Raw genomic sequence first — 12197 nt, forward strand, 5'->3', positions numbered from 1 at the left:
ACAGTGTTAGTCTGCCCTCGTCTGAAGACGCTGCCAAAGCACACCTGCTTGCAAGGTGTTTTGAATCAAAGCTTATGACCTCATTAGGGAGAAAGCTATTGGAAGTGTTTGAGTCAGTGATAGCAGTTGGCAGCTCTTGCCAAGCATTGATAAGGTCCTTCGGAAATGCACGATTAATCTCTTACACAGAGTTTCTTGGTTTGTGGGACCACTAGAAGGACCCAGTAAAACCTGTTTTTTAACAATTTGCTTTTCTTCAAGTTGCTGACTAAGGAAGAAAAGATGCCATATGCAGAGAAGGCTCGTGAGTGGAATGAAAAGAAAAAATCTCAGAAGATGGTGAAAGAGGTAAATGCTAAGAGAGTAACACCCTTCAATGTAGCTAAATAAGAAGAGCAGTAAGTGGTGTTGGGGTTTGGTCAGCTGTGACGCTCTGGAGGATCACCAGTTCTCCATAGCTTCCAGCCTCTGGAGGTTATGGCTGCTGGGGTAGTCCATACTGTTATGAAGGTTATGCAGAAAATTGCTCTGTTTTGAATTGAAGGTGAGAATATATAATACCACTTTAAACCAGCACAGCTTGTTCCTTTGGGCTCTTTTACCAAATAAAATGTTCTCTAACAACTTAGTTTTATGTTTAACAATGTATGGCAGTGACTGACTTACAGTGGTTTTCTATTTATTTATTTATAATATTTTAAATTGCTATGACTTCTGGCATTGGTTCATGTTGCTTTTGCTTCCTGGATGTCCTTAATTTAGGTGGTTCTTGTCTGATGGCCTGAAACCACATCTTATAGACAAGCTGATCGGGCATTCTCAAGTGGCTGTGTGGTGGGCCAGGCCAATTAAATGCTGTAAGCTGTACACAAAAAGAATAATTATAGCTTGCCACTCTTTGTAGGTTGGTTAGATTATGGAGAGAATAGTAATGCTGTGGTGGCGACAAAATCCCACAATGTAGAAGTAAGAAGTTAGGTTAAAGTGAATGTGGTTGTGGTCAGAAATAGTGCTACGCAGATCCTTTCTTCTGTTTGCTGTCTTGGAAAGGTACGTGTGTCCTTTTTTTCCCTTTCTGTGTCTGTCTCCCTCTCCCAGCAGTTCCCCGAAGCATAGTTTGCTTCGGAGATTGAATTATGCAAGGTGTCAGAAAGCTTATTTAATTCTAGTCTTAGTTGGCAGCATAGAAACTTGTGTGTCAAAACAACGAGCCTAATTGAGTAAATGAATCATACCACATTTACTTCTTCAACCCATATTACTGGATACTGACTGTGTACTATGAATTACTGGTGCGGGTGAATTTCAGTACTTTTGCATGATGCTAGAGAGAGAATGATGGGATGATGTTAGTTTGGTGTAACTAGTACATCTGGATTAGTTAAATTAGTCTACCTGGACTAGTAGCGAGATGTTAGGCAATGTTTTCTCATTTTGAGGGCCAGCCTGTGTGGGAAAGAGCTGTTTAAAACATGATCATTATTGTGTTACTTAGCAGGCTGGAGGCATGTAATTAATGAAGCTCAGTTTTCATATATAATGGAGAACTGCATGAAATGACAACTAATTAATAAATGGATAAATGCTGTGATTCCTTGCACAAGCAGTAGCATTTTAAAAAGCAGTAATCAGAAGCAGGAATAATTGCTTTACCAAAATAAAGAACATCATCCTTTTTGCCTGTCAGTGGAAATAGATAAGCGTGTATGTGTGCGGTTATAGGTGATCTCAATTTATTAATCACACCCCTGTACACAGACAACCACAGTTACTTTGTGTAGTGAAAGGTCGTGGATGGGACTAATTTCTCATTTTCTTTTAAACAGTTCAAACTGATAATCAATGAACTTTGGCTGGAATTAGTCACCTGGAATTAGTGTACCTAGATGTGGATGTTATTCTGGTTTTGAACAATTGAATTCCGTAAGCCTGCCAGGTTTCTCTTCCTGTCTTCCTAAAAGCTTATTGTTCATGCGTGGATTTGCAATGTTTAATGGGCATGTACGCCTCTCTTACTTGCTCTGTGCTGGAGCAACCTGATGCCTTCCTTGAGATTTACCAGCTTTACATGAATTCAGTTTCTAGTCAAAGGTGGGTAACACGTGTGCAAAACTTTTTCATAAAGTTTGTGGAAAAAAGTTTGAAATTCCAATTTGAAAGGTTCCTGGAAAAAATTTTGAAATTCCAATTTGACAAGTTCCTTGCCTTTGACAAAATCTATCTTCTTAAATTTTTTTTTTTAATTACATGTTGTAAATTTAGCTGTAGTTCTTTCCAGTTGTAGTGAATTGAGCAAGATACTAAGATACCTATCTTTCTCTTTGTTAGAAGAGATATCTTGCCTTCCTGGTCTCCAAGTACACAGGCGCTTGTGTATAATCTGTGGATTTGCTCCACGTAACCACAACTGTTTGTGGGCATTATATTTTCCTCTAATATGAGGAGGTGCAGGATTTTACTTGGGGTTAGTAGACTGTTTTGATTTTAAAAAATTCTTCCAATTATTTTTTTAACTTTCTTGTTTTTTCTAGACGTGTAATACATCTGGTCCAGTTCCTGCTTGTCCAGCCAGAAAGATTGCCAGTATTACTTCTCTTCCAGATGCTTCTGCTATATCATGGAAGAATGATGAGGGTATAGTAGTCTCAAAGCAGTTGATCTGGTAGATAAAAGCTTGCACTTTGTAGATATTATGTCAATGGTACCTCTACATTTTGTTTACATTTTGCAAACAGCCATCTGTGACAACCATTTGTTTGTTTTAAACTAATGGTCTATCTACTGCTGTAAATAGGTCTTTTGTAGTACAGAGGGAGGTCAGTGCAAATGTCATCGTGTCCTGTGTTGTCTGCGTCCCTGCCCCGAAGTATTTGTGTTGTCGTCATTTTAGCTTGATGGGAGTATAGCCAATATTAATTTCTTTAGTATTACTTCAGGGTTTTTAAGAAAAAAGCGATTCTTCAACTCCTGTGTTTATGATTTACAAGGACCAATCCAAGTTCAGCATAAAAGAATTCTTGTACTGATTTTTTAAAGGACGAAGAGTTGTTAGATAGCAGAGTTTAAAATTTCTGTGGTGGAAGTGTTAAATAAAATGATGACCTGGCCTCTGGGAGAGTAAAACAGGAGATACATACTTTGTCAGTGCTTTTATAACATCCTGGTTTGTTTCCTTATGTAAAGAACTCTTGAAAATGAAACCTTTCTTATCTGTATCCCCTCTCCAAATGGATGTTTTAATTGGAATTGAGTAATGAACACATCTGTAATCTTTTACCCAATGAGTATTACATTATTCTGAAAAATGGTAAATGATAGGTGCTTACAGGGTAAGTTAAGCAGCCAGTTAATTTAAGCTGTATCTGCTGTGTGGTTAAGTTTCAGCTCCAGCCTTTTACCTAAAAAGTCTTGAATTATTTTTATGTTGTCATGGTTATGGAGGGGAGGAAAGAGTAGTTCCATAAAAAGAGTTAGCATCCTCCCTGCCAGGAGTCATGCTTCTGTCATTGTGATGGAAATCTGGTCGGGTTGATCGTCGTGGCTTGCACTGATGTGATTGATCTGTAAACTGAATGAGAAGGATAATGACAAAGGATAACTGAGATGCATTTTATGATGCCGTCCCTTAATATTTCTCAGTAAAAGTGCTATATGATTCCCTGTAGCTATATCTTTTTTTTTTTAAGGAAAGCAATTCAAAGACAGGTAGGAGAGGTATCATTCCTATGACCCCAAAGCTTGTAGGGTTTAAGACTCGTGTAAGAGAGCACCAGCATTCAAGCTTACAACAGCTGGTGGTCAATGCCATACAGTCTGGCATACACCATTGCTTCCATGTAAAAACAGTTACACATCTCTATTATTTAGTAGAAAAATAGGATTTTTTGAAGAGAGCCAGAACTTTAAGGTAGCTATTCAATCCTTATCCTTAACTTCAGTAAGAACGTTTTGTGGCATTCATGAGGAGAAGGGTTAAGGTGTGTTGTGAAATATTTTTCCTAGTTGGATGCTCTTTAAATTAGTAAACAGTACATTTATTTCTTAACATCTGCTTTGGATATTTTTGCCACCTTCTTCGGGAGATCATTGAGTGAAGGAGAAGCAATCCTTTTAATTAGAAGGCTTCTCATCTTCTCTTACTCCAGAAGATTATTATGACACATTTAACTTGTGTAAGTTACTGAATTGAGCTTGTGAGGCTGCTGTGCAGTAACTGATGTTTTTTCTAACCTTATTTTCCTAAAGGGTGAACAGACCTGTCATAAAAAGGAATAGTAGTTCCTGTTGAATTTCAGGCCTTCTCACATTCTTGTGGGTTTGGGGTTTGATTTTTTTTTTTTGTTAATTGCTTTTATTTTGTGTTTTTTCTTTTTCCCTGATCTTTACATACAGTAGCGTTTATAGAAGGTGTACCAGGACTACTGATGTTCCTGACTCTTGCATAAGTATTAGTTACCTTGTCATCTCAGATACAGAGATAGATCTGTGTATTTTACTTGGTCATTACCCTACTTTACTCGCGTGATAAAGCGCACCAAAGCTTTCACTGGATGAGGTAAGGCCAGGATGATTTGCTGTAACCCCTGGTGGCTCTTCTGAAAGCCTTTATTTATTTATTTTTAAATTTCAGCTGTGGTTGCAGACATCTTCTACTTCCTGAACATTTACAGCCATGGCAAGCTGCCATCCCACTGTGAACAGCGCTTCCTTCCCTGCGAGATTGGGTGTGTCAAGTACTCCCTACAGGATGGCATAATGGCTGATTTCCATCACTTCATTGATCCAGGTGAGTTTCAAGGAAGGGAGACAAGAAGCAATTAATCTTGCTTTAGGGTGAGAGGGAGGCTTTCTAGTGTTACTTAGTGCTACCCAAATTAGATTTCTGGCATTAAAACAGGTTTTTGTAGACTGCTTTGTCTATAAGTGGTTGGATTTCTTAAAATATTGGAGCAGTGCTGATTGTTTCTGAAGAAATGGAGTTAAGTGTCAGAACTGCATGAAGCTTGAAAGAGGGTAAAATAAATGCAGGAGGACCTTCAGATGTTTGTGCTTTATATTTCATGCCAATGAATGTTTGTCTTAGTTGAACCTAAACACACATGCAATGTACTACAAAATATGCTTTGTCTTTTAAACAACCGAAAGTAAGTTTTTCAAAAATAGTTGTGGCACTTGTACAAGGCCGCAAGGGAAGATGAAGCTGTTCCTTTCTGTACGTGAAACTATGGTGTATGGCTGAGAGTTAAGGATCTGTCACTGTGGATGTTGAGTTGAATGATGATTTTTCTTCTCTTCTCTCCCTTACTCTTCTGCAGAACTACCACCATGTGGTTTTCGGTACCACTGCCAGACTGCTAGTGAGTATCAGTGGAAAAAAAGGGTGATATGCAAAGGTGTACAGTTTTAAACTCAGCTTATCTGATCTGTATCTGAATGTTTTGTAAGTCTACTGTATCTCCTTCTGGGAACTTCTTTTCAAGTTTTGAAGAGAAGGGCATGACAGCAACTTGTTGCAGTCATCTTTTACATGTTTCTTCTACCCTCAAAGGGCAGAGCACTTCACCCAAAATGATTTTGTCAGTGGCAGAGATCTTTGTATTCTCTCGTCCTGTTTTAATTAAAAAACTGCAGCATGTTCTTAAATGGGATGAGTTTGTATGGCTTTAAATGCTTTCAAGCCCATCCGAGTAGAATGTCCTTCCTGTGACAGTCCTTGTGTATATCTTCAGCATGAGGTGCTAACTTGTAATAGGGTAACTCAAAGATACTAGTTTGTATTTAAAAGTTATGTTTTGCAGCTTTACATAAATTAATGAAGTTGAAGTATTTATACTATTGTTGCATCTGACTTGGCCTGCCTTGTTTCCCTTGTGACCCTTAAGTAGTGTTTATAGATGCCAGTTTGTTTCTGTTGAGACACTTCCTCCCCTTGTGTACGGGGAATGACCTTGGCCCATGTTTTTCTATGTCAGATACTTAGATAACAGCCTTTTAAAAGGGATAAGCCTCTGTGTTTGCTCACAGCCCAGATGCGCTGGTCTTCTGCTGGCGGAAGCGAGGTTTTGATAGGTTAATCACAGACACTGCCTGTAGAGATGAGAAGGCGTGTGTTTGTGCATATACATGTATGTATATAAAAAGGAGGGAGGGAACTGTATCTTTTAAGAAAACAAGATCTGTCATAACGTTTTTTCCCTGCCCTCCCTCTTCATTAGGTGATGCCACCCATAAGATCCCTGTGTTTGGATTTCATCTTTCACGTACTTGCTATGCAGTTGTTTTACGGGAACTTCTGGAGTTTGTCCAGCCAGTCAGAGGTGTTCGGCCTCACTTTTACTGCAGGGTATGGTCAAGGTCAAAGTAAGATGCTCTAAATCAAAACCTTTTTAATTTTGCTTCTGTTGGATCACTAAGGAGATACTTCACTCTAAAACCTAATCAGTGTGCAAATAAGTGGGAAAAGACAATCCCTTCCAAAGTTTCCCAGATCTGTGCAGGAAGAAATGGCTCCTGGAACCTAACCTTTTTATAAAGCAGAGTCCTGATTTTCTGCCTTCTTACTTGCAGCCTGCACTTATGGCTCTAGTCTACTGATAAACATTCCACTTGGTCTCTGACATTGTTTTGACGTGGGTTAAGGGCTTTTAAAATGGACTTAAATTGATTGTGCTGAATAATAGTCACACAATCTTGCTTTTCTGAGGGATATTTTTACACTTTTATGACTTTCCCCATGAGAATACTGTATGTCTTAATTTTTGTTCAAGTTTCATTTGCCAATGAGCAAAAAAAATCCATCAAGATTCAGAGGTGTTTAAGCTTCATGACAGCTATATTATGCTTTGATTCCCTTTGAGCCTAATGTTAATCCTTTAAAAGGTGCGGAGGGATGAGATCTTTGGCTCCATCCATAAACAGGGCTCTGAAGAAATGTGCATGAAAAAAAGAGCACTTAACTGTGATATCTGTGGTATGGCTTAACCTTTAACCTGTTGCCAAACATAAGTCCAAAGTTTCTCCTGGTGTTTGGTTGGACAGTCTATGTGGTATCTGGTTCCTCTTCAAGATAATTTTTAGGATGAGTGTACAAACACTGAGTTTTGTTTTGGAGATGACTTTTTCAGACATAGTCAGAATCCACTGTATTTCTTAAATGTGACTAAAATTTTCTTTTCTCTAGTCTAATGACAGATTCCGAATTAGCTGGTGTCTCAATCGAATGGCTAGCGTAACAGGTGGGAAATTGATCATTTTTGGCCTTTCCCAGCTGCCCCCCAAGAAAGAAAGGTTATGTAATAATGGACAGCTGTATTTGTCTGCAAATCTTTGGGTCTTAAACATTTCATAAAAGCTGGTACTGACAGTGAGGGCTACTTTGCCTGTTTTTCCCTATTCTTCTCCATCAGCGACAGTGAAACAGCAACATGATCAGCTAGCTTACTAATGAGCATACGTGTAGAATAACATACAGTTTCTTGCTCAGCTAGTTAAAGGAGCTTTAGAAGCTGTGAGATGACTGAAGGTGAGTGTCTGGTAACACATGAGAAAACTTAACAACCTCTGAGGGGAGATAGCCCACAAGCAGGATATATGAGCACCACTCCGGAAGTAATGCCTCCTATTTTATTACGTTGGTCCATGATATCGGAGGTGGATGTTGGTGGCATGGCAGTAGAGGCTGACCCTTCCTGCCAATACTCCGTTAAGTTTTGTTGCTGTGTGACAGACAGCAGCAGAGGGGCAGTCTGACAACATGGTGTCTGACATGGCAGTGTGTATGAAGCAAAGGTTTGTGATTGAATTCCTCCAGATGGAAAAAATTGGACCTATTGACATCCATTGACACTTGGTGAACAATTGCAGAGACCAACCAGCAGGTGTCAGCACAGTGAGGGGGTGGGTGGCGCGTTTCAGCAGTGGTGACAGTGAGGGTGGGTCCCCTCCCCCGTGCAGAATTTATGAGTGCGGCAGGAGCTCTCGTTCATTGCTGGGGACAATGCACAGCCAACGGGGTGACTGTTGAAAAATAGTGTTTTGTAGCTGAGAATTTGCTCTATCCAATAGTGTTATTGTGCTCTGCGTATCTGTTGTAGTTTCCATGGAAATAAATGGGAGGCGTTACTTTTGGAGTTACCGAAGTGGAGAAAATTATGTGACTATAGGACTACTCACTTTGCTAGGAAGCCACTGGTGGAATAACAAGTTGTTAAGATTTACAAGAGCTTTGATGCTCTGTTAAGAGGCTGGGCAATGAACAGGGACTGAGAAGAGAGCTGAGCAGAGTATTTGTTGACCCTCTTGTTGTCTTGACCTGGGTTTTCTCTGAACTATAGGCATTGAGGGCTGTCTGGATCTTCTCGCTGTAGAAGACCTGGTAATAGAAATGTACCGGAAGAAACACCAAAAGGAGCCGTCCAAGTCTTGGGTGTCTGAAGAACTGGATGTCTTCAAGTGGGATTTCTGTAGTAATACCAGGTACACTGGGGGGTTCTTCGTGGAAATAAGTTATTAGCCTGATGCATTGGTGACCTGCAAACAACTTATGCTGCTAGGCTAGAATGTTCTGCAAGCCTTCTAATCTGAAAAGCTTCTTGTCACATCATGAGTACAACCGGAAATGAAAAATACTTTCCCAGAAGAAGTGTAAAGATAGATAGCTTTTTAATGCTGAGTTTGAGGCCTAATTTAAAGGAGGGGGTAAAAAATGGGAATGAAATATATTGTGGTATTTAACTGGAAGTCACAGAAGTGAGAAGATTGAGACTCTCTTAGTGTAGTTTGGATGGGACCTGGCTATTGTTGTACATCAAATTCCTCGTGCTGCTTCTATGATGAGTGATGAGATTTCTGCCAGTTGTATATAAATCAAGTTTTCAAGCATAGACATTAAGCTTGATCCTATCTTTTATTTCTTCAGGAATGAATGTTCTTTATTACACATCCAGAATCCTATTTACTTTGTAGGATTTTTTCCTTTTTTCTTTTTTTTTCCCTATGTGTCTTGAATGTTAAAGCTTTTCCTGCTTTCAGATTCTTTCATGTTTGTAGAGAAGTAGTATATAGCTTGTGGTGTTGCAGGGGAATATTTAGTGATGACACAGTGAACTTAGAACTTGGTACTTTAACTTTTCCTCTGCTACTGTTTTAAGTAAGAACCAATAATTTGATCTTAAATTTTAGTTATTAAAATACTATTCTTGCAAGTCTGCTTACAGTATGGATTTTAAGATTTGTTGGAATAATCGGTGTCATTTCATCTTTTTATAGTCAGGCTGTTTTTCATTTCCATGAGTATCCTCTCACTAGAGGGAGACCTTAACAAGAATGGAAAAATGTACTTTAAAACACATTTCTGGAGAGGAAGGTGGAGATGCTTATATTAAGATGAACTGTTTTTCACATTAGTGGGAAGCTTCAAATTTTTACCTTTAAATTCCATTTGTCTTTTAGGATTCTCTCTTCTCTTTCCCCCCCCACCTCAGCATGAAGCAGGTTGCCTGTTAAGCATGCCTTTTAACTCCGAGTAAACCCCTTAAAGCTTCCTTATTGAACTCTGGCCCTCTGTAAAATTTTAAAGGTACTATATGGTCACTGAGACAAAAAGATAATGTCTTCAATATTTGTGCCTGTTCCTTCTGACCAGACTAACTATTCGTGTTGATTAACAATGGAGATGTTTCTGAAATAAGCCTGAATTTTGTTCCATGTAGGTGCAAGTGGCACGAAGAGAATGATATAGTCTGGTGTGCTTTGGCATCCTGTAAGAAAATTGCGTGAGTATTGCTAAGGAATTATCTCCAGTGTGGTGACCTTTTATTTTATTAGAGACACATGTTTTTGTCTCTGGCTTCTTTGACTGGCTGGAGCAATGTAGATTCAGATCTTGAGCTTTATTTATTCCCTCTCCACCCAAGATTTTGTTCTATTTGTAATTTCCATTCTTGTTTGTATGGCTTAGCAGTATGCTGTAAGTCTTAGTTTTTAGATTTAATGTAATTTTTGCGATAGTGATGTCCGTGACTCAGTAGTCGTTCTTTCACTACCTCCACTTACTGTTGGAGAGTTAAGTTTTAATTACGTTAGAATTCACTGTTTCTCTTCAGAGGTTTAGTATATCTCTATTTGGTGAGAAATTCTCGGTATATTCTAGTGTGTCTCTGCTTTGGAAACTTTTATACTGCCTTATGTATAATGTAGATAATCAGGTTCTGTAATCTTTTTGGTGTGGGGAGAAGGAAAGTAAATAGATGGGAAACAAGGAAATGCCATTTAAGATCTGCCAGTAATAGCAGCACTTTAAGAGAGATAATAATGACTAGTCTTCCATTCAAAAAACCCTTGTTGTGTACTGCTATGCCTTGCAAAAAATCCTTTTGCTTTTCACACTTCTAAATAGCTGCATTTTAGGGTGGGGAAGCAGTTGTTTTAGTTTAATGTATAATTGTGGAATAGGCTGGTGGTCTTGGGAGGATGCAGGGTAACTATTTAGCTGCTGCACTAATGTCCTGCCCTCCATCATCTGCTCTGTGCATCTCAGTCTGTGGTCGCTTTTGTTTGCCAGTTGAAGAACTAAAAATACTGTGCTTCCATATATAAGCATTACAGTCCTCTTAGCCAAGGCTTTCTTCTTTTCTTTTTTTCTTGGTTAAGTTATTGCATCAGTAAATCGTTAGCTAGTGCGTATGGAGTCTCAGTGACAGCAGCTCACCTTCCTCTTCAAGACTCTGACTATGGCGAAAACAATATCGTCAAGACTGTGATACTGGATGCTGGACGTTTTCAGGTCAGATTCTTTAAACTAGTGTCCTGTTTTTCTTCTAGTTAACTTCAGTGTTCAACTGGTCAGTTTCAGGTTAGCTGTTTTCTCTTTGGATACTGTCTTTTGTGAGGTGTATTGGGCAGACTGATGAAAGAAAATAATAATTTTTGGTCTTTTTTTACCATAATTCATAGGTTTCATGGATATTTGTGTATACTGCATTTTAGAACACATACATTATTTTGAATATTTATTTCTTCATTCAGAAGGCGGCGGCAGAAGGTTCTGGTTCCACATTTCCAAGTTGGGATCAAGAGTTTGCCTCTTCTAATTGTGAGTTTTAAACTTTCACATTTGTAAGGGGAAAGAGGTATTTAAACTTAATCGAACTGCTCCTTTTTCACATTTCTGGGCTTAGATGTTGCCTTCAGTGGCATAAAGCTTACAAGCACAGCTCACACAGAGCTGTTTTCCTGCATGTGGATTTCACTGAGTTTCTGAAGATGTAAACATAAAGAGCTGCCCTTTTCTTACTGGTATCTCAGAATCTACTTTTCTTTTTAGGTGTTGCTCTCTGATTTATTTCCCCGCTTATTTTCCTGCTACGTGAAGTCTGTTCTCATATGCTTAGGCGCTTTGAGGCAAGGCCATCTTTAAAATACCGTGCTTTCTTTTCAGTCATTATATATGCAGGCTCAGCTTGTACTTGTTGCAAGTATTCTGTTATAATTCAGTTTATAAAGATTGCTCATTTGAAGTTTTTTTTGGAGGCAAAATTTTTTTTAATAAAAGGCACGTGAGCTCAGTTTTTCTGAGCAGTTCATGGCTAATCTTCAGAGGAGCAATGAAGTTTGTGAGAGAACTGTAAGAATTCTGAGTCTTATTTTCTTGCATAAAAAATACATGCTGAATTAAACTTCAAAACTGTTCCAATTTTAAATCATGAAATCTTGTGGTCTTGGAATTTATAGAGGACACAACCCCTGTTTCTGATTTTTTTTTTGTATTAGACCTGTTGAATACGTTCAGCTCTACAGCATATGAAGAACAATTCCATTAATTTATGTTATCTTTAAAGGCTGGCTTGGTTTACAAACTGTATTTAAATTAATAGGTGATTCTCCACGTGGTGTGAAGACTTCCCTTTATGAAATAAGTACCATGCGAGGAAGAGGAATTACTCGATGGCTGGAAAGTGCATCTGATCTATCCATGTCTTTCAGTAACTGAGATTTTTTTTTTACATCTAGGACAACCGTAAATTCTAATTTTCCTTGTTTCTGTGAGATAACCAGCAGTATCTAGATTACCAGAAGTAACTAGACTGCAGTTTTTCATTTTTTGTGCAGTCCTTGACAGTTTAAGTTCTTCTTAGAAAGATAATGCTGTTGATTGGATTTAAAGATGATGAAAATCTTGTTTACTATATACAGAAAGA

General features: G+C 38.5%; 1 protein-coding gene across 1 annotated transcript; it reads left to right on the forward strand.

Moving 5' to 3' along the window:
- Window positions 1-261: 261 nt before the first annotated feature.
- On the forward strand, window positions 262-11989 carry MAEL (maelstrom spermatogenic transposon silencer; the record flags this gene model as incomplete). Its single annotated transcript, XM_010139229.1, has 11 exons — window positions 262-348; window positions 2532-2634; window positions 4631-4786; window positions 5316-5357; window positions 6216-6343; window positions 7181-7235; window positions 8334-8475; window positions 9711-9773; window positions 10651-10783; window positions 10987-11092; window positions 11838-11989. Coding segments are annotated over 11 exons (1167 nt in total), but the record flags the coding sequence as incomplete, so codon positions are not given.
- Window positions 11990-12197: the final 208 nt, after the last annotated feature.

The sequence above is a fragment of the Buceros rhinoceros genome, unplaced genomic scaffold (genome assembly GCF_000710305.1).
Source record: "Buceros rhinoceros silvestris isolate BGI_N320 unplaced genomic scaffold, ASM71030v1 scaffold3377, whole genome shotgun sequence".
In the NCBI taxonomy this organism is placed as follows: domain Eukaryota; kingdom Metazoa; phylum Chordata; class Aves; order Bucerotiformes; family Bucerotidae; genus Buceros; species Buceros rhinoceros.